General features: G+C 38.4%; 1 protein-coding gene across 34 annotated transcripts in view; it reads right to left on the reverse strand.

The window, feature by feature from the left end:
* LMO7 (LIM domain 7) overlaps window positions 1-26,296 on the reverse strand; it is a 129,139-nt gene that overhangs the window by 66,044 nt on the left and 36,799 nt on the right. For 32 of the 34 annotated variants that reach the window (XM_085536033.1, XM_085536060.1, XM_085536058.1 and 29 more), the window contains exons 3-4: window positions 24,536-24,605; window positions 4,778-4,884 (exon numbers count right to left, since the gene is read on the reverse strand). In XM_085536033.1, coding sequence (XP_085392159.1) covers window positions 4,778-4,884; window positions 24,536-24,605 — 177 coding nt within the window. Of the gene's footprint in view, window positions 1-4,777; window positions 4,885-5,097; window positions 5,159-24,535; window positions 24,606-26,296 lie in introns of those variants that run through there. The other 2 variants (XM_085536049.1, XM_085536048.1) reach the window with 1 other exon arrangement.

The raw sequence follows: 26,296 nt of genomic DNA on the forward strand, positions 1-26,296 counted from the left end.
TGCCAAGGGTAGAAATCAGAGTTCTGTTAATTCACCTGATTTATGCACTTAATTCCATTTCAGCCAGATTTCTCAGTCAGGATTTTCCGCTTGTTTTATACATTTTTCTCTTAATTTAGCTAACAAGTTTGATGCTGAATAAGTAAAGAAGAACACAGAAGCAAAAAAGTTAAAGGCCTTATCCAAATATCATATTCAGAAACAGTAGGTTCTGAGACACGTCCAGCTACCTTATCAGAATTCAGTTTCACTCAAAACCTATTCTAAATACAACCCCATCCTAATAATATTAATAGAAGTAAAGTATTTTGATATTTATTGAAGAATGAAATTAAAGTAATAAAATTAGCATTAGGAGTTGTGGTAGTTTTAAGCAAAGTTTGCCATTTATGATAAATGCAGTGGATTCTTTTTCCCAAAATTCAGTTTAGTGCATTAAATATTTTCATATATGATCCCATAATAGTTAGTGTTTATCATTAGTATTCCATGAAACTAAGTAGTTCTTTAATTCTTTTCAGATAGTGTTATTAATTTGCTCAGGAAAAAAAAAAAAAAAAAGATTAATTTTAGTTCAGTTATTGATCCAACTGTTCAGGCTGCCTCCTTTAAAACTGATCACTGGGATAGCAAATTCAATCAGAACCAAAGTTTTCTATCTGTCTAGGGAAATTCTCATTTCTTGGCTTTATGTTGCTAAAAACCCTTCCACAGCTGGGAACAACTGGGTGTGCCACTTTTAAAGAGCTGGGTAAGGAAGTGCTTAGCATTTTTAAATAGAAACTGTTCTGTCAACTGCAAGTCCCTAGGCTCGTGTGACATTCCTACTGTGATAGAACTGAAAAAAGGATCAAAAGAATTATTGACAGCCCTGCCTTATGGGAAAATAATAATAATAATAATAAAGCTGCTGTGTTTTAAAATAATATTTCTGATTGGAAATGATTTTAAGAAATTTTAAATGAGAATTTAGGAGAGTCACATGCACTTATGCAAATAATTGAGAAGATGTACACTTTTATTGGAAGATGTAACTTTTATTGGAAAACATGATACATTGCTGTATTCCACCACTGAGCAATAACTTCTGCAGATCTAAAGAAATACCAAAATATAAATCTCAGATGTTGATCTATACTCTCATGCTCACTGGCAGAAGAGACGCCATCCATGCTGGTATATTTTTCCACATCACAACAACTAATCTCATCACTGATCTTGCAAAGCATAAAGCTTGCAATCCTTTGAACAGCAGCCAGTCATTTAAACCACCCCTCTTCACACAAACTTCTAAACAATAAAATTTTAAGCAGCTTTCTCTTTGCAAAAAGGATAATCGCATAATCACTTGGAACTCAGAGTCTCTAACATACTGGAGATGTAAGAGGATTCTTGTCCTAGATATAAGTAGTAATTACAGAGAAGAGTTTCAGATTGTGCCTATACGCCATCTCAGTCACCATTAAAATATATATATATAAAACAAAGTATATCTGGAAGTGGCAACTTCTTTACCAGATAGGAATATTATTTGTAATTAAAGCTTTTGGCAAGCCACAGGTAACAGAGGGTCTTACCTTATGCTCCTATGACTCAAAATATACTCACAACAAACAAACAAGAGCTTGGTATCTCTTATGGCTCAACATTATCATATATAATTGATGACACAAAGATATAGTGGTATCAATTAAAGTGAAAAGGAGAAAGCACCTCAGAAACAGGGTATGAGGAGGAAATAAATAAAGTACAAGGAGAAAATAACTCTTCCTGCTGGGAAGGAAGCCTAGCTACATGGAACACAACAAAGGCCTGGTAAGGTGCCGAAGAGCCTACAACACAAGAGGCCCCGAAAGTAAGTGTTGGGAGGAAATGCTTCTGCATATAACGCATCATTACACTGGAAACATTCCCACTGCAGATGTCCAGTATCAGAGCTATTATGGGGGTCAAATAGCAACGAGACAAATTCACACTGGGCAACCATGGCTCAGACAGAAATGCAGCCTACCAGTCAGAGTCATCTGCTGGCTTTACTATGACATATCATGACAACTCTGCTGTCCTCCTTAGTGCTAAAGGGCGAATCCACTCTTTCAGTGGCACCCTCCTCCTTACACACTCTTCGCATACAACAGAAGCTATATATTTTCTATCTGGTAGTACATAGTAGTAGCTGACCAGAATACTATATACTGCTTACAGCAATCCCAGCCTCAAAAGCTAACTGTTTAAGCAACAGTTTGTCTGATCTACTTTGGGTAGATAAAATGCACACACTTAACAGTGGTGCAACCATAGAAAACTGGAATACTACAGAGGTGTCAAAATACACGCTGCTCCAGGCACACTTTAATATTATCCTGCATAACCTATCACAGCTAATTCAAAATGAGGGCAATTAGCTTCAGGTGATGATGGCAAGAGAAATTTGCTTAGGAATGCCAGATAGCCAAAAATGAAATGTAATCTTTTTCTCACATGCTGACTTTTATAAAAAGTTTTCCTGCTTCATGACAAGAGTGATTTACTTTCAACGCTGAAACCAAGGTTAACAGAGGACAACACAAAAGCAATGCATGAAACAGTATCCCTCCTTTTCTGATGAGTGGCATCCTACAAATTTTGAATTCAAGCTTATTCTGCTTGAATGTCTGAAATTATTTATTTCTATTACATTAAAAAATCAGATGAGAAACTTCTTGATCAGACAGCATTTCTCTCCTGACACATACAGCTTTCTCTTGAAATCTTTTAAAGACTTGCTTGCCATCTGGGTGATCAAATAATGTACAATTAACTTTTCAAATGAGAATTATCTTGGTATAACTTATTTCCTTCACTTCTTAGAACAAAACTCATATTCCCCTCCAAACTTCTAAATATATCAAAACCTGTTATCATAGCTCAGTTAAGACTTCACAATGTGGTCAGATACAGAAGTTTTAAATTACTCTGTAAACCCTTTAAACATACTGTGGAGCTGTTATGATACAAAAATGTGTGGAAAGTCAAACTTACATTGAAGTAAATTGAAGAGCATACCTATACTGCTGCCAGTTCTCTTGACTCTACACTTCCTGCTTTGTTTTCCATAAGAAATGATCAAATCTGATTTTCTGACAAACACTAATTAATCTATTGCCAAGCAGGTATGATGTAATATGCCAACTGCCTTATGACAAATTCACATTCCAGCCTTGCTCTTTACTCCTAGAAGCAGAACTGGTAGCGCTGCAAGGATCCAAAGAAACAAAACAAAACACTCCACAGTTACAGATCCAACTAGAGTAATTTCATGGCTGACCTCACTTGGGCACTGTGGTTAAGGTAGGGACAAGTTGGACAACACAGTTTGCACAACAGTTTGCTAACTCTACCTGCCTAACCTCCCCTGGGTTTCAGTTTGCCATTTACAACGCTGAGGACGAGCTCCTGACAGCGCCCAACCAACTCATCTATACCCTTAGAGCAAGTCTCAACCAAAATAACTTTAGCAAGGGTTTTTGTGGATAATGAAAGCTTGGCAGAGCTTACCAAGCCTCCAGCTTTCAGCGTGACATATGAGCCAGCATAGAGGATACCAGCATTATGAAAGGGTGCCAAATCCCAAGCACATTACAAAGAAATTATTTTTCAGATATGAGTCAAAGATTGGGAAGAGGGGGAGAAGCATTTCCATCTCAAGTAACTAACATTAAAATGGTACGAACTTTCATTTTGAAACCTAATAAATATATCAGCACAGTACCATCCAGTCCACCTATAAGAGATTTCTCTTTAATTAAATCAAGAAGTCATTTTACCCTGCTTTTTCCTGCTATGTACAGAAGGATTACTGCCTGTTCCTCTTTGATAAAGCCATAGATTAAGACATGAATCAGTTCTTAACATTTCACTTGACAGGTTTTCAGAACAGCCCACAGAAAAACCTCTTCCTGTTTGGAGACTTAACAATAAATTCATCCTTTGTACCAACACAATAAAAGAAGCTAATACTGTAACGAAGCAAGAAGCCCCATTAAGACATCTTTTGGTGACGTGTTTATCTTAAAACACCTGTTAAGTGCCTACATATGAGAGTTCCACATTAATCTCAGAAACTAGCAATGAAACTTGTATTAGAAGACACAGTAGCCCAGAAATTAGAGTAATTACATCTCAGATCCAAATTATTTCTGTTTCAAAGAAAAAAAAACTTCCTCCTCTGTAAACAAGACAATTATTCTGTGCAATTCTGTCCTTGGTTTCTACTCACATATTTTGAGAAAAGGTGTAACACTCAGTGACATACACTTGGCTAACATTTGGAGTGGAGGAAATAGAAGTCCTTCAGGAATACCATACCCAAGCTCCACTGCACTTCAGACAAGCATCAGAAAAACCACCTCAGCCTTTCAGATTTCACATAAATCATCTCAAAACATAAAGGAAAGCAATGCTTGTTGTATCGCTCAGCAGTTAATTTTTCTCTAAGCCTAAAATAACCTAAGCACATTCCATTTAATATACAAAATGTTGTAAATATTCATTAACAATTACTTTGCTTATATGAGGTTTAATAATAATTAGTTTCTGAAATTAAATTTGCACAAACATTATTGACTAGTTTCAAGAACACATAAACCTTCACCACAGTATTCAGAACTGCTCTTACCAGATTAAAAGAAGAATTTTCCATAGGCAAACATTAAAAAACAAAAAACAAGCCTGAGAAACTTATTCAGCTAAGCTTAGAGGGAGAAGGGAGGGGAAAAAACAAAACCGCAGAACTCACTTGACTGTAACTCGATTGGACAAATCCTGAAGGTCTCCTGGATGAAAAAGTTGAGCTTCTTTCAATCCAATATTTTCACAAGCTTTCAGAAAAACGTTTATATTATCCTGCAGAGAGAAGTAGAAAGCAGTTGCAGAGTTAGAAGCACTAGGCACTAAGCAGGTTTTGCAAGATGATTAGTGTGAGCCTCTAAATGTCAAAGTCCAGCTCATGGAAATAAAAATAAAAAAAGCAAATCTTCTGGATCATAAATACAGGTCGTTTCTCATATACACATGCAGCCGGTGATCTTGGTGACTGACTGATACGTTAAAGATTACCTGGCATAAAGCAGCAGCTAGCCAGTAGGCAGCAATCTCCACTTTGATGTCAGCTCTGTTCAGCAAACAAACGCCCTCTTTCTAGCTTTGCACGACAAGCCTCACCTCTTGCCTTTAAAAATAACTCCAGCTACTGACATTCACCACCCAGAAACTCTTGGCAGGAGAGGAAGAGGAAGAACATGCAGTTTCTATGATTACAGACCAATTACGGAATACTGCACCTAGAATCTGGGTTTGGTTGCTGAGCAAGCTCCTGAAAGACAGAAACCAAACAGTATTCAAACCCTGCTGCTTCCTCAGTTGTGGGGATTGCTCTCCTTGTTGGTCCTCCCTTCCTTTCCTCTCCACCCCCCTCTCCCCCCCCAAAACACCAACGTATAGCAAAACATAGGTGCAATAGTGTATTGCAGCACCCACCTGCTGCACCTGCTACAGATCAACAGTCTGGCAAGGGCAAGGTTAAACGGAGGGGGGAGGTGAGGGGGGGGGAACCTCACAGGATATAGTGAGAGATTATACAACTTGTGATCTCTTTCCACTTCATAAACAATAGGCAATAGGCAAGAAATTCCTTCTCGTTAACGTGGAATGCTATCAACAACAAAAGAATTTGCCCTCTTGCGCACTTCTCAGTTTGGTTGAAAGCCACAGGAAAAGGTACACAGGGTTACTTAGCTCATAAACTGCACACAGACATGTTATGCTGTGGGTCTGTAAAGTCAAGATACTTATATCAGAATTTCACAGTATGAAAAAGCTACACTTCAGCAATTTAATACACTTTAATCCCTTACTTTTTTTTTTTTTATAATTACATGTAATCACTGAAAATAACTCACTAAAAGGAAGTACACAAAAAGTAGCAGCTGCTTCAAACGCATCAAGAAGTAAAACAAATACTTAAAGAAAAAGAAAGTAAATCCAAGAATCCCCTCAACCTTCTGTTTTGAAGGTCCCCAGGATTCCCCTTAATTCTTATCAGTCTGTAAACATGATATTATTCAAGGAAAATATTTGAACACGGTATTCTTTGTGCAAGTTATGTCTCTGTGTTACTACATCCATAAGGTCTCAGCTGACTCTCAAACCATCAGTGTTATGCCTCAAGGTCTGACACATGGTGTGCTGTAGTGGGGACTGTTCTACTGGGGATGGAAGGGGAGGAGAGATATGCCATGGCAGTGACAATGTCGGACATAAAATGGTGCTGCATGAGCAGCCAGGAACAATAAAGGACGGTAACCTCACCTCTGCACAAGCTGCTGCAGCACCCAAAGGGCTGCTTGCACAAGCAGTCAAGCTAGAGCTTTCTGCCCGTGTACCCCCGTACACTTCTCCTTCCCATCCTCTTTGCACCTTCAAGTAACACCGGCTTAGAAATGGCATTTTTATTGGAAGTGTCACCTTAGTACCAAGGCTCAAGAACTTGAAAAAGGCAGTTTCCTTTTATATAGGAGAGGACACAATTTATAGTCCCACTTCCAAGGCAGCGTGCTCTGATGGGTTTACCAGTTGCCAAAAGTCATAGTAACCTAGTAAATACATGGGTTGCATCAACTGAACTGCAGAGAACGCCTGCACTGTGCAGATAAACAAGGAAGAGTCAGAGACTTAGAAAAACTGATGTTGCCCACACCCTGAGTGTAATGAAAACACAAGTACTTGCTCATCAGTGGTGGCTCAGCTGTACAACAACAAAATTGTTGGCATATGACAGAATTTGATGTGTTGTAACAACTGAACTAAGAATCAACGTCGTGATAAACAACACATATGGCACCTACAATGCATGAGTTAACACCTTCAGAAACAGGTCAAAGGGGGAAAAAAAAATGTGACACAAAACTCAGCTAGGCAAGGCACTCACTGGCAAGTAGAAAGGAACAACCGTAAATCTTCCTCTTCCCAGCTGCCAAGCCAGTAGTTTGATCATGCTTGTCATTGTCTAGGTAACTCCAAACCTTCCTAAAGCTGGGGGCTGGGATTCACATCTCAGCAACAAAATCATCAAGAAAGTTATTGCACAAAGTTTGAATATTGACATGAAAAGGTGTAGCATCAACAAATTAGCTCTTCTGGATACTGTACTTGTAAAGTTCTCTTGAGCATTTCTAATCATCACAGTAAATCACTGAAGCTACAAGTCCCAAAATTGCTGGCAGCCATTTTAAAGTCTTACAGAATAAAAACCTGTAAATGAATTTTGAGTAGTACCACAGAAATAAGCAGAAAAAAATGACAAGCTGTCAAGCTTGCAATTAGATTCACCATTAGAAATGTGAAACGGGAACATTGTTCAGTGATTAAAGTGCTCAAATATAGTAACCATCTTGCTATTCCTTTTACCAAGTCATGAAATATAGCTATACTTTCATAAGACTAATGGCTGCCACCCTTTCCATTTCAAACGCTGCATTGGAATCTTAATTTCATCATAGTACATAGAAAAAAGAAAAAAATATATCAGACCTCAAACATCTGGAAAATGACAGCTCTATTTCCTTGTGACCACAAGGCACACAAGCAATGTATATGAGAAAAACAAGTTTAACACATGTGTTCCTACATGCCTTCTGCAAACAAGATGCTCACAATCTCTGTAAACCATGGCTGAGCGTCTAATTTTAAGAAAGATTCAAATCAACAGAATTGAACAGAAAGATGTCATGTGTTGAGAAAAAGACAAGGAACCTAAATAATAAGCAGAGAACATGAGAATTTGGTTTGTTTATGCCAAGAAAATCATACTATGGTTTTGGTTGGAAGGAATTTTAAATTTCATCTAGCCCCAACTCTGCTGCTGTGGGCAAGGACACCTTTCACTAGATCAGCTTGCTCAAAGCCTGGCCTTGGACATTTCTTGACAAGATGGGACATCACAGCATCTCTCAGCAACTTGTGTTAGTGCCTCACCACTCTTATAGTGAAGACTTTCCTCTTTTTCCCTAATATAAAATCAGCCTTCCTCTAGTTTAGTCATTACTCTTTGACCCATCACTGTAATCCCTGAGATAATGAGCCCCTCCCCATCTTCCCTGCAGGCCTCCATTAGCTACTGGAAGGCCACTAGAAGTTCCTTTAGAGCCATCTCTTCTTAAGACTGAATAACTCGGCCTCTCTTCAGAGGAGAGGCACTCTAATCATCTTCATGGCCCTCCTCTGGACCTGCTCCAGCAAGTCCATGTACTTCCTATGTTTGGGAATCCAGAGCTGAATGCAGTACTCCAGGTGAGGCTTCGTGAGAATTAGGGGGACAACCACCTCCCTATCCCTGCTGGCCACACCTCTTTTAATGCAGCCCGGGATACAGGCTTTCTGCATTACACACATGTACTGCTGCCTCATGTTCAGTTTTCCCATCAGCCAACACCCCCCCAAAAGTTGTTAACTGCAGAACTGCACTGAATCCATTCTCCACCCAGCCTGTATTTGTTCTTGAGATTACCCTGACCTATGTGCAGGACACCTTACATCTAGCCTTACTGAACTACATGAAATTCACACACACCGACCTCCCAAGCCTGTCAAGGCTGATCTGGATGTCATACCTTCCCTCCAGCATGTTGACTACACCACTTAGCCTGGTGTCATCTACAAACTTGCTGAGGGCACGTTTGGTCACGCTGCCCGTGTCACTGACAATGATGTTAAATAACACTAGTCCCAATCCTGACACCTGAGGAACCTCACTCATTATTTGGTCTTTACCTGGACATCGAGCTCTTGACCACAAATCTTTGAGTGCAACTACCCAGACAGTTACCTACCACTGAGTGGTCCACCCTTCAAACCCATCAGTCTCCAGTTTACCGACAAGGATGTCATGCAGAACATGGTTTGCACAAGTCTTGTCGGGCACAGAGGTGAGACTGACCTATAGTCCCTGGGCTGCATGAACCGTGAGAGACAATACTGTTAATACTGTTCTAAGCCCGCAAGAGGACTGACAGCAAAGGGAAATGAATAATTGGCCATTTATAACAGTGATAACAATGACAAAAAGCAACTAGATGTTTTCAGAATAGAGTTTGCTCAATGCACATCCGTGAGCATCTTCAGCTGGAATTAAAATGATGCCGTTACACTTTTTTTTTTTTTTTTTAAATCATAACAAAAATAAAGCCTGACGTGTTAACCACAAAATTCAAGTGCAGTCCATTTTTGTTGCATTTATCCTGTTTGTAAATTTGTTCTGGGAGGCTGAAAAGACACAGAGAGGAGAGATTGTATGATTTTCCCTAGACTATGTACACAGAGAAACAGTAGGGCATTTTAGATGCTCCAAGCACAGCTGCTGTTTCCCACAGGCTGTAGAGACTTACATTAAAAGCACACCGCAGAACGCTGACTAGGTATAGCTTTTACCATCCAACATTTCATTTTTGCCCACAGACTTCAAAGTAAACCACACCCAAACCCTCTGTGAAGTTTTAACACAAGAGAGGCTGAGCTCCCAGTGAGAAGCAGGTCAAGCAGCTGGCACTTAAATATTGCAGTTTGGGGAATGACAACTGATACCACACACTTTCAGGCATGCACCTGCCTTTCTGGTCCCCACAGGGCATCACAGAGCCTTCCCCTAGGCCTGTTGCTACGGCATTCCCCTCTAACCAATATTTAAAGCAAGACAAGGTGGCATGTCAACACAAGGAACAGCCTTTGTCTTTCCATACCTCACCTTCAGGCAGAAACAATATTAGTAAGTCTGTGGTCTATGCCCTCCCCTCCAACATCACAAGCATGGCTGCGTTCCTCACTCCTGCAAAGTCACAGATAGGAGAAGTGGAAAGAGATGGATCTTTTCCATAGTGGTACGGCACTTCCCTGTTGGTCCTTGCTTGACCTCAGCACTCATCTTCTCCCCAACAAAGGGCAGTGGGGCTGGGCCAGAGCATGGTAGCTGCAGCAGGTGGATAGGGTTGGAAAGGCAGGGCTGCCATGGTGTCCTACTGTCAATGCATCACCATCCTCCAGACTGTAAAGAAGGCAGCCTCTGTGTGGGAAATACATGAACCTGCCCACTTTCTTCTAAAAATAATGTTAATTTGATAAAGTAATTAAAAATATGGAGAGAATCACAAGTGGCAATGGTGCTATGGTTGCTGCTCCTAAAATGAAGGAAAAATAGCATGAATAACAGGGTGAGAAAATTACAGATGGAAAAATGCTCAAGAATTCCAGTAGACAAAACTGAAATGTGAAACTGTAGGTAAAATATAAAAAATAATTTTAAAAAATCTCAGTGATGTAAAAATCAAAAAGCATGAAAGGGATTTGGAGAGGTCTCCATATAAGGATGCGTAACCAACATCTTATTTTATATACACGTGCAACACAAGATCACACTGAATTCGTCTTGCAAATGTGAGTTCCAATTTAATTAACAAAATAAATCCCTCATTATCATGATTATCTGGGTGAGGCAGGAATATTAATTTAAATAAGTCTGTAAATACATTTGCTTTCTTTAGGGTGCAGCCACATTGTGTGGTAAGCCTGCGTTCTTCCAAGTTAACTGTTTCTCTGAAATTCTGCACTTAAACACAGTGAGATCTTGAAACCATACAAGTTACAGCACATCTTTCAATTCAGTTGGCATCTGTGAGAAAAACAATTTAATTAACATGGTGTTTTTCTGTTTTTCCTGGCTGGGTAAGCCAATAAACATAGACAGTCCTCCATATAATGTCCTACTCTTATGCAAAATAGCCCCCAACTCAGTTGAAGCTATTCTTCTGCCATTCAAGTTTTTGTTGTTGTTGTGGTTTCTAAACTTTATTTTTATCCCACCCACCACCCTACCTTTTGCAGAATGTGAAGGAGGGAACATAATTTCATACTGGCAACCTGTGCTCCCAGGACCATGAAACAGATTTGCACCAAAGTGCTAAAGCATCACCCAAACTGCTACATGGTGCCAGAATCAATTCAATTCTCAGGCTTCCCACCACCGCCTCCACCCTCTCCCTAAAAACAAACACCCAGCATCTACAGTGCCTAGCAACAAAATTGACATTTTAGGAAGAGAGTGATGTATTTCTTTTGGCTACTGAATTCTGAAAAACATCTTAACCCAAATTTAACAGGCATTTCTTAGTATTGCACTTACGAAGACATTTAGTGTAATCTTGCAAGATAACTCCATGTCTTCATGACAAAGCTTCTTGACATCTGCATTCCTCCAAGAAAGTGTACATTTTAAGAGAAAAATAGGAACTTGTTTGTTTTTAAGGCATTAATTACTTCTCATTTACACAACATTATACTAGCCACTAAAGCTAGGTCAAAATAGTTGAATACAGAATTTAGAGCTGTGTTTTGCAACAGCATCACAGAAGAGCTACACGCTGTTTATGTTCAAAGGCGGGGTAAGGGAAGAAACTTGCAAATGATCTCGTTTGACAAGTTGGGTGACCTGCTCTTCCTCGGAGGTACATTTCAATTATTAGCAGTTTTAGGTGCAAGGGGGGAGGGGGCCAAGGGGGGGAAGAGCCAAGAACAGTGTTGAACATTATGGTCTGACCACAGGCCTGGGAGCCAGGAACTGCAATTACCACCTTGGCCTTGCATGACAGACTGCTTCACATTTGTCCCATCCATAAAACGCAACTACCTATGCTCTTACAGCTCTTGTTATTTCTGTAAAAGATGGCCAATGGATTCAATATTGAACTGGAGATAGGAAAAGTGGATTTAATAGTTGAACGACTTCCTCCACCCTCCCATCCCCCACCCCTTTTTTTTCTTAGTTCAAAAATTAAGAATACAAATAATTTTTAAAAGCCCTGCAAGATAATTTAACTTCTAATGACCTCAGGGCTTCTGTTCTGTAAATCAGCAACATCGTGGAGCACTACATTGGTCAAAGATCAGAAATAATGCTAATTGCTTTACCACTCCCCTGTGTGTACCCTCCACTATTTTTCCATACAGTGCAGAAAAACAAATTGTGAATGATATTATAATGCTTGACAGGCAAGTCTTCCCCACAGCACGTTCTGTGCATGATTACAGATACAAGGCACAAACTGCTCCTCTGTGAGCTGCCTGCTCCAAGTATCAATAATTTTAAATAAGAGCCTTGATAAGCAACATTCCTTTTTGCTGTGCATGGTCACTTACCAATTGACATTGCAATTGGTCTCACTAGAGTTGAACCATTATGGAAATCAACTTCTGAAACAGCCTTAGATAAGAACCATTTTGATTTCAGACAAGGACCATCCTCATTCCCAGCTGTGACATTCCCAGCCCCTGGCATTCCCCACCACTGCAGTTAGCGGCCAGCAGAAGACCTGCCCAGTTCACCTCATTTCCTCCATCCTCTTGATGCACTGAGCACCATGGGTTTTTTTTTTGTTTGTTTGTTTTTGTGGGGCTTCATGTTTCTGGTGTTCAAGGTAATTGCTGTAGGAAGGGACCAACTGTCTTCAAGGATTTGATATCTTTTTCAGGCCTACCTTGCTTCTCTATTGTGCTGCTGTGTAAACTTCACTACAGTAATCCAGCAACAATATATAACCTAAATGAATACTTCAGCGATAAGAGCAATTAACAAGTTGTAAACTACAGGTGTGTTTCAGGGATGTGACTGTTACCAAATAAGGCAAACCATAGAGAAAAAGGGCAAAAGTACAGCACTCTGACAACCTCAGCTATAGGACTTTCAGTCAAGAGCGTTCTGTACAGTTCTCAGCTTTAACCCCACTTTGGACAGTTATAAAGGGAACTGAGGGAACACCCACAGGCATGCTGACTATAAAGCAAGTATAGGATCAAAATGCTGTGTTACAGAATAGCATCCTTGTTTAGAAAAGCCTTAGCTTTCCTACCAACTTTCAGACATCTGAGCCAAAGCCAAGAAAATCAAGTGATGTGCTTTTCACCCTGAACTGCTTATAAAAAACAACAGAGTTGACAAACTAAGTGTTTAAAGTACTCCAATGCCAAGTTATCCTACTAGACAGAGTTGGAATGACAGTAATCCACTTAAAGGTGAAACTCCCCTGAAGCCTAATGAGTAATAAAATAAGAACTCTTGTTCTTGAAACATTAAAAGTTTTGGCAGAGCTTGCTTTTCCTTTTTGCCACCCCTACTCTTTCCTCCTCCTCCCTTCTCCATCTCCCCCCCTCCCACCCTTTTTCTTTAATACGTATGTTTTTTCCTGGTTTTGCTCACACAGCCTAACCATTTGATACAGATTAAATTCAGCCCTTCACTTGTACACAGAACTTGACGCAGAAAATCTCTCAGATCCTCAATTCACATAGTGATTGATTTTCAACTAAGATTTGGTACCTGGTCCTTCTTAAACAAAAATTTGAAAGTTCCCTCTACCTTTGACTTCTTCAGCAGCCACTGACAAATGCCTTTTGTTTCCTGAGAGGAGTAACATCCCACCACCTTTTTTTTGAACCCTGTTGCCCTGTCGGAGTTTATTCCATAGAGTAAGATATCCCAGATTTGGAGATCATCTGCTTTTCAGCCCCATCCTAACTCCAGCACCAGCACCCAGCTTCCTCCTGTCCCTCCCTGCTCTCATGCCCTGCAGAAAGAAAGCTTGGCCACCACAGTTGCAGCAGCAACTCCATGAATTAGGTGTTGGCACCGTATTTATTCTTTTACATACAGCACCGGAGGAGAGTGATTCAGCATGGGCACGGAGGTGTTCAGACAAGTGTTGAAAGATGTGGTATGTGAACTGCGTACCAAACAAAAAGGTGAGTAGCATAGCCATATAACTCCAGCTATACCACAAAGAGCAAGTGTCACTGCTGAAATTAACATCTAGTTTCTTTGGAAATTGCCAGGAATTTCAAACGCCACACATCAATAAATATCTGACATGCCAGCAAGAAACGCTCTGCAGTGGCTGCCCTTTGAAGATTTCACACACACAAAAAACACAACGAAACACTCTGCTGTAAGTCTCAAATCTTCACTTCCCTGACGAAGGCGGAAGAAATGAGATTATAAATATCACCAGTATAATTTAAGGTGTGTACCTTTTCTACATGGTTGACATTTTTTTTCCGTTACGAAGGAATGTTTGTAAAGAAACACGGAGAGTCACCAGATATTTGAGGAAATAAAAATGGCATGCAACTGACAGAGTAAACAGGGTACACTACAGACTACTGTTAATTGAGTTGAAAAATAGAGTTTTTTTGCAGGTTATTTGGCAACCATATTTATGTATGCTGTTAACTGTTGGCAAGATGGGGGGAAGTCATACCTTTTTTTTTTGGGTTTTTTTTTTTTTGGCACGTTAGTTTAGAGCTGGAGAAAGGATTAAAAATTTCCATATTAGAAGATTCTTAAAGTCAGTCCTAATATTTTACAGCTATTTTACAAAAATATTTAATTAGCACGCTGTGATTGTCCCTTTCTGTTCCGCCCTTCTAAAAACCCCATCTGGAGTACTGCATCCAGGCCTGGGACCCTGAGCACAAGGAAGATATGGAGGTGTTGAAGCAGGCCCAGAGGAGGGCCACTAATATGATCAGAGGGCTGGAGCACCTCTCCTATCAAGAAAGGTTGAGGGAGCTGAGCTTGTTCAGCCAGGAGAAAAGAAAAACCTGGGGAGATATCAATGCAGCCTTCCAGTACTTGAAAGGAAGTTATAAGCAGGAGAGAGACATATTTTGTAAAATATCTGATAGTGATCAGTCAAGAGGTAGTGGTTTCAATTCAAAAGGGGAGATTTAGGCTAAATCTTAGGGGAAAAAAATTTACCCCAGTGGTGAGGTACTGGAATAGTCATCTAGAGAACTTGTGGATGTCCCATCCCTGTAAGTGTTCAAGGCCAGGTTGGATGGGGCCCTGGGCAGCATGATCTAGTGAGTGGCAGCCCTGCCCATGGCAAATGAGTTAGAACTAGATGATCTTACTTTCCCCTCAAACCTAAGACATTCTATAACATCTCTTCCCAGCAACCCATTCAAAGTGTCAGTCTGAAACAGCTGTTCTTATTTAAAACATTTCCCAACTACTACTTGCAATTCACAGTAAGGAACCAATATTCACAGTATTTGCTATCCCTTGACCAGAGACCAGGCCTAACAGCTGAACCATCTTTTCTCAGGGTGTGTGCTTTGGGGTCCTTGCTATACAACTTCTCCCCACTTACATCCTCTCTATATATTTCATTTTGTCATCACCTCCCAGAGCACTGTCAGTTTAATAGAACATATGGGTTTCATTGAAGCTTTAAGCAGCTACTAAAAATGTCACAAAGAGTTTGCATCAACCTCCCCTTTCCCCACACCCTAAATTTCAAAGTGTTTAAGCAACAACAAAAAAACAATTAAAGGAAATTCATAGCTAAGGCTGAAACATGACATATGTTTTCAAGAAAAAGGGCACAAAACATCAGTAAACCACTGCAGTGATTACATACTCCCACTATCAGGGACTGAAAAACTACAGAACAATGTCATCTCCAACTATTAATAACCATACTTCCTTTCTAGTATACAGCTCTCTTTTCTTAATTGTTTAACAAGGGCATTTTCATAAAAGCCATATTCTTCTTTCCCATAAGACAGCAGAAGCAGCACACAAAAAATGATTTATGAACATACTTATCAATTCCTGCATCGCTCCTGACATTAATTAATTTGTAGTTTTATGTTCTCTGAGCTCGTTCCAAACATGTTTTGTTTAGCTGTAAAGGCTATGAGAGAACTGAAAGTTAAAATTCTATCCCTGTCCGGGTTTTCCTGGTTTATTTCACACTGCCCATGCCCTGCTTGCTTGAGGTGAAGCATTTTGAGATGTAACATTTCAAAAGATTTTTATGTTAAAATACAACAACTTCTTTAAATTCTTAATCATAGTGATCAGGTTTCTAAAATGCTTTGTAATTTATAAATCTACTTTTTTACTTTTTCTGTTTGTTTTTTTTTCCAGATAGAATTTTTACCCTATAGGCTGCGTTGTCCATGAATCTCCCAGATTTTAAGTAATGCCTGTTCAGGAGTTTAAAGTAATGATAACTGTAGTGCCTGAATTCTACAAAGGAGATGTACAAGCTAATTTCCAATTGTCTTTTTTTTTTTTTTCTTTACACCACTGACAAAATATAACTTCAATTCCTAAAGTAAAAAAAGAAAAATTGTTTGACACTGCTATCTGTCTGAAATACCATTCCTGTATCACCTCTCAGGTAAAGAGATATTTTCTTAGGCTAACATAAATTCTTTTATGTCCGGGAAACTTGTTTGAGCACTAGAGCTGGACCACTGATCAAAGAAAAAAAGTTTCCCCTCCCATGTAATTGGACTTGTCAGAACAAAACTAGATACTTAATGTGCATCCCAGTTACCTACTTGGTAACAGTCATCTAGAAGTCCTCACCTAGCTTAAGCCTTTGTGAAGTCTGGAGATGAGATGCTAATGCAAACAATGCCACCAAATACCATCACACATTAAAATGTTCTTTAGTATTTAATGGTATCTGCCAGAGTAGGCAGACAGGTTTCAAGCTACAGTTGAGGCTGAAATATATGGAGGGGAAAAAAAAAAAAGAAAGAAAAAGAAAAAGAAAAAGAAAAAGAAAAAAAAAGAAAAAAGAAAGAAGAAAGAAGAAAGAAAGAAAAGTAAAAAGCATGAAAAGCATGGAGAACACAGCCCCTCAAATTGCCTCAAGTTTAATAATATAGTAAAACTTGATTGCTTAGAATTAAATTTCTTCACTGAAATTGTCTTACATCCCACATTAAAAGGGAAAGTAACACTTTTTCAAAGTAGTTTGTTAACCTGCAGCATAAAAAGGAAATTGAATGAAAAGAGATAGATAACTACTACAGTAAGGAGGAAACTGATCACTTTTCTGTCATCTGAAATGTTACTGAGCCTGCCTAAAATCTCATGGAGTGCCTCATGAGGGAAAGCAGATGTGATAGGAGGTGGATGAAGAACACAAGTTCTTTAGACCCACGTTCACTTCGCTTTCTCCCTGTTCTGCTCAGCTTTTAGACATAACAAATTCATAAATAAAAACCAAAATAAATACTAATTGCCATTGTAAAGCAAATAATAATCTCCTTCCATGTAAGTAAAGATTTCTTTAAGAAGCTGCGATTACACATTTGGCCTTTTGTTTGCACATTATGTATACTTTTTTTCCCTCAGAAAAAACATGCATCATCTTGTGCTTTGCCTTATGCAAAGCAACATCAGTCTAATTGGCTTGCAAGCAGAACACATTAAGCGCTTATGCAACTTCACTCTGTAAATTGCTGCTCACACACTCACCTTCTACCTCTGAATTGACAGTCCAAAGAGGAATACAATTCACAAGACAGATCAGCCATGAGGAAAAGGTGGTGTAATGGAAGCAGGCTTTGAGGCAGAGCTCACAGCTGCATTAGCTATGATGGCCCTGGTCCTTGTCAGGAAGGCTACATCAAACCTTCCAGAGAAAGAGCAACATTCCACATCCCTCAGTACAACTCTCCCTCAGAATGGCCAACCCTCTCGTCACTGCAAAAAGAAACATTAGACGAGCAAACAGAGCAAGTTAAGTGGTTATTAAGTCATTAGATGGCTCTCAACCAAATTTTATTATGAGGCTATTTCTTATGAGAGATTTTGGATACTGTTAGTCGCAGCACTACCAACAACTCCATCCAGGTTTAAAATTTTACTTTTTTGTTGTTGCTTTTTTGTTTTTGCTGTTGTGGTTTTGGGTTTTTTTGTTTGGGTTTTTTTTTGGGGGGGGGGGGGGGGGAGGGAGATTTTTTTTTTTTCTTATCAAATACCAACAAATGCTTTTACTCAACTTGTTCTAAGCATTCGTGCATACAAAGAGGTTCATGTATATTCATTCTCTCATACCACAAAAGCTACTGCTCATATTACTCATGTAATCCCCACTACCTGATTTCCAGAACAGAAATTGAACAAGCAAGTAGAAACTTATTAAAAAAATAAGCAAAATACAGGAAGACAAGAAGCACAGAGCTACGTAAAGGCTTTACTAAAAAACAAGGAGTTGAACAGCAAGAAAAAGCAAATACAATCAGAACTTTCAGCACAAAGAACTTGAGAATTAGAGCTGCTTTTAAAGATCTCTCTTATAAAGAACATTAATATTACCAACAATTTTTAATATATATATATTTTTAAGTGAAATACATGACTGATTTGAGATTAAGTAATTTAGTGAAAACTTCATAGCTAAATCCTATAAGAAACAATGAAGATCGTTTGGATTTTATCTGGGAAAATAAAAAAAATAAAAAAAAATAATAAAAAAAAGAGTTTAAAAGCATTCTACAGCAAAGGGAAATTTTCATTTACTTGCCATTCCCCTGCAGCAATTAAAAGCTTTGTCAGGAAAACATTCCCACAGAAAAGAAAATTTTGGCCAGCTCTACCCGATGACAACAGATAAGGAAATACCAGGGCGGCTCCAAGGTTTGCCAAGTGTTAGATACAAAGACTCAGAAAAATATTTTTTCATCGTAATGTTTTACCTTCTCCACCCCATCTTTATCTCCCTTTCATTCTGTTATAATTTTCTTTCACCTTTCTCTCTTCCTACCCTTATTATTCCATACTTTACTGGTTTAGGAGTTACCTGCTGATGTCCATAACAAAGTAGCTCTCCCTTGCCTTTTCAGGTAGTTGTCTTGGTGTGCAAGAGGAATTAATACCTTCTGATACATTAAGTAAATTCATTATGCAACATAGCACTGTTATATTGGACTGCATTAAAGAAGAGAAGGAATGATGTTTGTGTAGCACTGGTCAGAAGAGTTTCTTGGCCTATGTGAACCAGAAACAAAAGCACTCTTTACCCTAAAGTAACCCTGGTTCCATGCTAGAACAACAACAAAAATAAAATTCCATTCTCCAGTATTTCTGATGCATGTCTTTAAACCCAGGACTGCTTATAGATGAACAATTTCATTCTCTTGTGTGAAAAGGAAACAAAAGCTCGCAATAAATCAGTAAAAACACACATACTCAAAAAGAAAACCCAACCAGACAGCCAAAGCCATCTTTGCCAAAGCTAAAATAAAGAACTGCATGAAAACGGTGTTTGATGCTCATTCATCCAGCTCTCACACAGTTATTCAGCAGCACGTCTACTCATTTGAGATGAGGAACCAGCTTAGAAAAATAAAAGTCAATTGCACTGCATGTGCAATTCCTAAAAACCAACAGCTCTCCACTCTGCCCTGTGGTCTGACCACAGCGTATCATGATGTGATGATGCACTTCCCAACCACAGAGTGGAGCAAAGTGTTGCACTTCCACCTTACTAACAGGAGCTGCAGGGAAAAGTAGATGGCATTAACCAGATTTGGACATAGCAGGGCAGGCAAAAAAGCTAGCCTCATCTTTCCACTATCTCATGATTTCTTCTGCTTCAATCCCAGTTCAAATTCATTGTTCAGCCAGCTGAGTTGGAAAAGTGAGTATTCTGAGGAACAAAAGCACTGCAGACAAAGATGAGTTTCAAAATGCTCAGCAAAGCCTTGATGGAAAATGTGTTCAGACCACAAACTGCTCTTCCTGGTATGATCATATGCAAACCACTTCACATGTTGGGGTTGAAGCTGAAAAGCAGAGAATGTATATTTATTATCTTTTTTTTTTTTTTTTTTGTGGGTGTTGGTGGTGATACTTCTGCAAAGCATTAATTTTATTTCTCCCTGAGAATACTAAGCCAAATCGTTTTGCAAACTTTATTAAATAACTTCCTGAGGCTGCAAAATTTGTTTCACTCTTTCCTCTTGCCCATATCACTACTAAAGGAGGTAAAAAAAATAATGATCAGGGAAAAAAAAAAAGAAAAGAAAAGAAAAAAAAAGAAGGCATTAACATTTTAAAAAGGCTCCAAAATAGCATACAGCAAGAAAAACAAGATGTTTGTTATTAGGCATAATACTAATAATTAGGGTCTTTTGGTGTATTTTTTTTTTGGGGGGGGGTGGGTGTTAGGAAAAAAAATCACTTTGAATGAAAAAATATATTGGAGGATTTATTTTCCCTTTCTCAGAAACGTTGGAGTAACACCAGGCTGAGGAAAGAGAAACAGGAATGAAGCATCCACTAACCAAGTTGTCATTACATTGCCCACTGGTAGGAGAAGTAAGGAGTGCTCTTTAGCATAAGGCAGTTCTTCCGAAGATGAAGTAAATGGTCTGCTATTCGTTTTCCACATTCAAAGCACAGCTGCATCTTACTGGCAGATGGAGCAAGTCATAAATTTGTAATTCTTTGTCTATATATAACTCGGGCTGTTATAAAAATCAATATAAACAGGGTTTTCTCTATAACAGGAGCAAAGCAGAGGGAATAAGATCAACCCAGCAAGATTCATCAATGCAAGTCGTTTTCTTTAAATCACATCTCCCTGACATAGACTTATTTCATATAAATATGGACCACAAGAAGTAGATTTAAGGCAGGCTGCACTTTTATTATCTTGCACAGTGCAATTCATCTTCCACAAATCTGACCCTTCAGTTGCCTGTATCACATGCCCCAGAAATGGCAAATTGGTTCAAAAATAGCTACTCAGTACTGGTTTGCTTGCCTACTCTGCTGTACTAGGGAAAAATACATGGACTGCTCTTTAAACTGTCTTATACAATTGGAAAGATACACCAAAACTTTTTCTTCTCTCTCCATATAATATTTCAGAACAAAGTTTATAACAAATGGCATTCTTGCAGCGTAGTGGTGTTTATTGCCTTCACTATCCTTTTAAAGGAAATCAAAGCAGTCAAGCACAAGGGAATTCCCCTCAGAAATCCTGCAAAAGCACATCACTCTTTCTGAAACCCGCTGTATGCTGTTAAAAATCAACCTGCAACAAGCCACAGCCTTCTGCAGCTACCGATGGAATTAGTCCTTTGTACCTTTGTGGCTGCACATCCTGTAGCACAAAAACCCCCACCCCGAGTGACTGACATTTTCCTTGGTCACTCATCACTGACCAAGAATGGCAAGGGAATCAGATATGGCTACACAGGAACTGATTCCTGCCCCTGCAGCTCTGCGGCAGCCCTAAGACCACACATCACTCAACTGCACATGCTGGCATTGATCCAGGACTAACCCAAATGGGCACCCTGCTCTGTAAAATGTGCAGCTGCCAGAGCAGGTGTCTCCAGCAGCCAAACCCTGTTAATTGCTGCTGGAATATGAGTTATACTTGAGGGCTGGCCCATGTGCTTCTTATCACCATCAGAAGACGGATCTGTTCAGCCCACTATCTCCTGCTACCTCCACTTGCCTTCAAGAGTTTTGGTTGGGGTCTCTTCCCTCCACAGCTAGGTTCAGTTTTCCAAATAAACACATATGAATCAAAGATACAAAAATATTTTTCTTCAATGGTATAGACAACTATTATCTGTCACGCAAGCCATGGGAGGCACATGCCTCCAAGAAGAAATGGAACATCAGCGTTGTAGCACCAACTCAAAGAATTTTTAAGTTTGTCCAGTACCAGCACTTTTGTTAAGTGAATGCCAAGTTTCATTTCAGTGTTTAATCATAAAGACATGTATTTATCCTTTCCATCACGATTATACCTGAACCGCTGAAGTCCACACCCATAGTTATTACACCGCAGTATAATCAAACTAGCTATCAGAATAATCAAACTAGTGATGCAGACAGCTGAAGCTTACTTTCATTTGCCTAAAATGAGCTTGGAATTTAGGTGATACTTCCAATGTAAAATTTCTACTAGGTTTTTGAGAATTAAATAATGCACTTAATTTATAAAACAAAGCCAACAAAAACATGTCGCAGTTACTTATCTCAATTTAAAAAAGTATAGCACATAATATTACATAAAACCCAGAGTCTTTCATTATTCACATAGGCTTTCTTGAATAAAATAGGCAATGAAGTTTGTTCTCAGAATAACTACAAAGACAAGCAATACAATGAACCCCTTCTGGAGATTCAAACAAATACTTATGTTGAGCATTGTACTTCTGTACTACTGAGAAAACTGTCAAGCATATGAAGCAAACAAAACTTTTCATGGAAGAGAGGGAAGAAAACAGTCAAACACATTTACTCCCTAGAGAAGGAAAGAAAATCTGAAGAAATTCCAAGGCCCAAAAGGACTGTGAAGAAGCTGTAAAGAGAACATGATCAAATGAGAAAAGACTCAAATTCAAGTTGTGGCATCTGTTTATCCTTTAGAAATAAATTCTTCCTCTTGAAGCTAAAATTTCCATTTTTATTTATTTTATTATTTTTTTTAAAAAAATTTATTTATTCATTAAAAGTCCCCCTACCAACAAGGTTTCTAAATCTTGTAAAGGCCTGGTGGGGAGCAATTACTGTAAGACTGAAAGACAATGAATACAGCAGAAGTGAGAGCTGTAGAAGTGTATATGAAGCCATGGAAAACACAGTCTAGAAGCTGACTTGTGGGAGAATCAACTAACAAGCAGTTAAAGTATTTCCAGAACATGGCAAGCAAGCTTAAACCAGATAATTCCTGGCAAGCTCTATACCTAGAAGCACAGTAAACTTTGCTTTTCTATACTGGAAAGTAAAGAAGTTTTCAACAGAAGTGGTTGAACATGAATCCTTTCCATCTGTAAATCCTGTAGTTCATCAGCCACAGTATTCTGAAACTGGAAGGTCCTAATGCTTGTGTTTCTATAAATGCACAGAACAGTTGGTTTTAGTATGAGTTACACATTCAGAGATGGAAGCTGGGCTCTCCAAAGCTGTTTAAATTAGCATGTCACTCTCAGGTTGGGAGATATACGCACACCCATTATTGCCACCATAATCACAACGTTCTAAAACCTTAGAAAATACTTTTCTAAAATAGAAAAGTATTTCTATAAAACTTTTCCCACAGGTTAACACAAAACATCAGTTGTCTCAAGGACCACTTTTAAGAGATACTCCAATAATAATAACAATACCAGTAGATGGTCATGGTTTCTGAGACTCATTTACCCTTCCTCCCTTTTCTTTTTGAATACTTGTAGGAACTAGTAACAATGATACACCCCAACTAAGAAAAGCTAAACACCTAATAACTATGCCAAATTTGTGTGCCTGTAAACAACAAAAGAACCACGTAAAAGTGAAAAAGTATTTCATTTCATAGTTCAAGACAACACAAAGTTGCCGCAAAAAACAAAATCTATCCTATGATTTTCTGGTCTGGACTAATGGCTACTTTAGAGGCCATTCAGGCAATCAAACGATTAATAGAATAACAGTACTATCTTCCCCAGAATCATTTTAAGCTCTTTTTTTGGATGCTTCATGGGAAAAGAATGTACAGCACTCATTCACAATCCTAATACCCTAAGCTTTCTGGGACAAAGGCAACTAATGCTTTGCACATTCATTTGATGTGGAAATGCACTTTCTGAGCTTGGGTTAACTTGCCATATATTACTGTACAATCTTACGACCTCCAGCCAAGTTAAATACACTTTTCCCTCTAGAGTTGCATAGTTAACTAGCAAAAACAGATGTTTTGCTGTCTCATGCCCTCAACTGAAGTTCTAGAGATGTTTTGTCTTCTACTTCTATTACAAAATCAGGTAACTTTCCCTGCACATTTACCATAAGGTGGGAATCTCCTTGTAGAAATCACACTTATATCTGTTTCTTTCGTGTCTTTCTTAAAGAGAAGTTTTGGCCACAGGATTAAGATTATTACAGTTATCCCGTAAATTGGGAATAATTTACAAGGCTACTTTCTCTGGAAAAAAAACTGCCTAAAAAGAATTCAATTTTCTTTCCCTCTTAAATGTTTCCTGATCCTAAATGGCCAAAAAAAAAAATAAAAAATTAGTGTATGGTCTCTGACCAGCATGTTTGCCAAAGAGCATACAGGAAATCTTAAGTTTCCCATGTAAATGATTCCATCCATTACTTTTCTCCCCCTCAGACAATATGATTTTCTGCCAAAATATCTTCAGCTAAATCTCTTAGCTGAAGCCTTAAGAGACATTTCTGCATCAGGGTTATTTTAATGCAACCTAGGCTTTAACTGTAGGTGAGGAGAAATAGCTTCTAAACATAATCAGGTTACAAGAAACATTTCTTAGCTTGTTCTTTCCCTAGCAGTGGGCATTCTGAAGCAGTCTGCAAATATAATACAACAGCCTTTGAATAAAGAAAGGTAATGCCGTATCGTTTTGTGCACAGGAGCCATGAGTGCTTGATATCTTACTCCATGGAGTGGCAAGTTGATTAAAGTTACAGATTCAGATCATTGCATGGTTAATCTCTGCTTTTTAAGTTAATGTATAAATAGTAAAATGTTGATAAAAAATGGAATTAGAGGTATAATACTGTACAATTGGTAGGTTTTTGTAATGAGTCCGTGGTGAAACCAACAGACAAGAGAGTGCTTATTAAGCGAAATGAAACAGATAATGAAGTCATACCACAGATATTAGATTTGCTGTCATTACTTACCAAGCCAGCTATTGGAGTTGACAGACGATTGATCTTCCTAACAATGCCAGGTTTGATCTTGTTAATCAAGCTAGAATGAAATAAAATAAAATTATGTAAAATAAGTTCATATAAGTCTGAGTATCATCACTTATTAAGAAAAACTTTGCATACATAGGAATATGTATGCAAATGACTTGAATCAAATTGTTGCTGATGTTAACTAGACTGAAATTTCACATTTAAAGTTTCTTTTACATCTTCTATGTCAGGCCTTTTATCAGAAGAATACATATCAAAATATTAATTTTGTGTGTTCTTTGTAAGAGTTCTGACATTCCTGTAAATATAGGAAACCAGCTCAGATTTCATATGCTACTAGCCTCAGTGTGATGCATACAATATTTTGTTTTGTAAACATTTTACACATGCAGGTTGTTTTGGTTTAATTTTTGTCCAGTTGGACAAAAAGGACCAAGCCTCACAATATCACTCATACTTTATATAGAATTCACAATAAAACTGAAAAAAAAGAACAGATGCACATCTTGTCATGCACTGAGGACGAGGCAAAGTATTCCTTGCACTTTCATTCCTAGATTCTCAGTCATACTGTTAGGGAAATACCATGATTCACTGAAATACACACCAGACCAACAAAGAACTGGGACCTCAGGACACCCTGCAGACTTCATCCACCAATACCTGAGGAATTTGGACTTGCTCCTTCTTCTTGTTGCTGCTTGTTTGGTCAGACCCCTTAACCACACAAAACATCAACTGGGTTTGGTGATCTACCCACATCAATGTAGAGTCAGGACCAGGAGTTTAAAATTATACAGGCGAAATGGCTTTTTTTTTTTTTTCTTTGCTTGAACAGCAAATATATTTAGAAAATAAATAAAAAGAACAGAGTTTACGTATACATAATGAAGTGGAAGAGATTTTTAAACGCCTGCAGAAAAAGAAATAAGGTAACAGATCCTGAGATCTTTCAGCTGCATTGTAATTTACCAAACAAAATACACTTGATGACTTTTCCATCAAGAGAAAAGAGGAAGAAAAGAAATTAAAATACATATAGAAAAGCTATTATTTTCTTATATGTTCCAAATGCATCACTTATTTGCTTTATTGTGCTTAAGAACACAAAGTAGCATGTAACAGAAAACTTTCTTCCTCCTATAAGGTGTAAACAGAAGATCTAGTATAATGTAGAAGGATTTATTTTGTCAACTGATCGGTCAGTTGACACACATACATGGTCAGTAAGTCAAACAAGCCAACTGAGCTGCCACTGGAATAAGTGGTGAAAGTACAGATCTGATCTGCTGCAGTATAAACCAAATATATCACCTCCAGTGCTAATCTGTGTAAATTAAACAAGTCATGTCAGGGGCAACCAAGGCAACATGCAATGCTATGGCTAGTTTATTTCCATTACTTAAGATCTTGTGTTTTGTTTGCTTTGCTGAAAACTGGACATTTGAAAGCCTTCCTTACTTTGTTCTTTTCCATTTCCAGTGAACTCTTACGGAAATCACTTAAAACTGTACTTCAAGGTATGTCAAATTTAAAAGTTATGATACAAGAGAACCTCTGTATGATTTAGTGCAGTATAATTAAATGTCTTTTCCTTTAAAGATTGCTGCATGACTCCCCAGGAAAACTGCTTGGATGAAGAAATTACTGGATGTTTTTCTTACATGTAGCTCTTAATTACAGATAAATTTAAGTGATCTGCATTTGGCAGATGGATGCTCATGTTCTTTTGCCAAATAG

The sequence above is a fragment of the Coturnix japonica genome, chromosome 1 (genome assembly GCF_054131305.1).
Source record: "Coturnix japonica strain WE chromosome 1, WE-NBRP24, whole genome shotgun sequence".
NCBI lineage: Eukaryota > Metazoa > Chordata > Aves > Galliformes > Phasianidae > Coturnix > Coturnix japonica.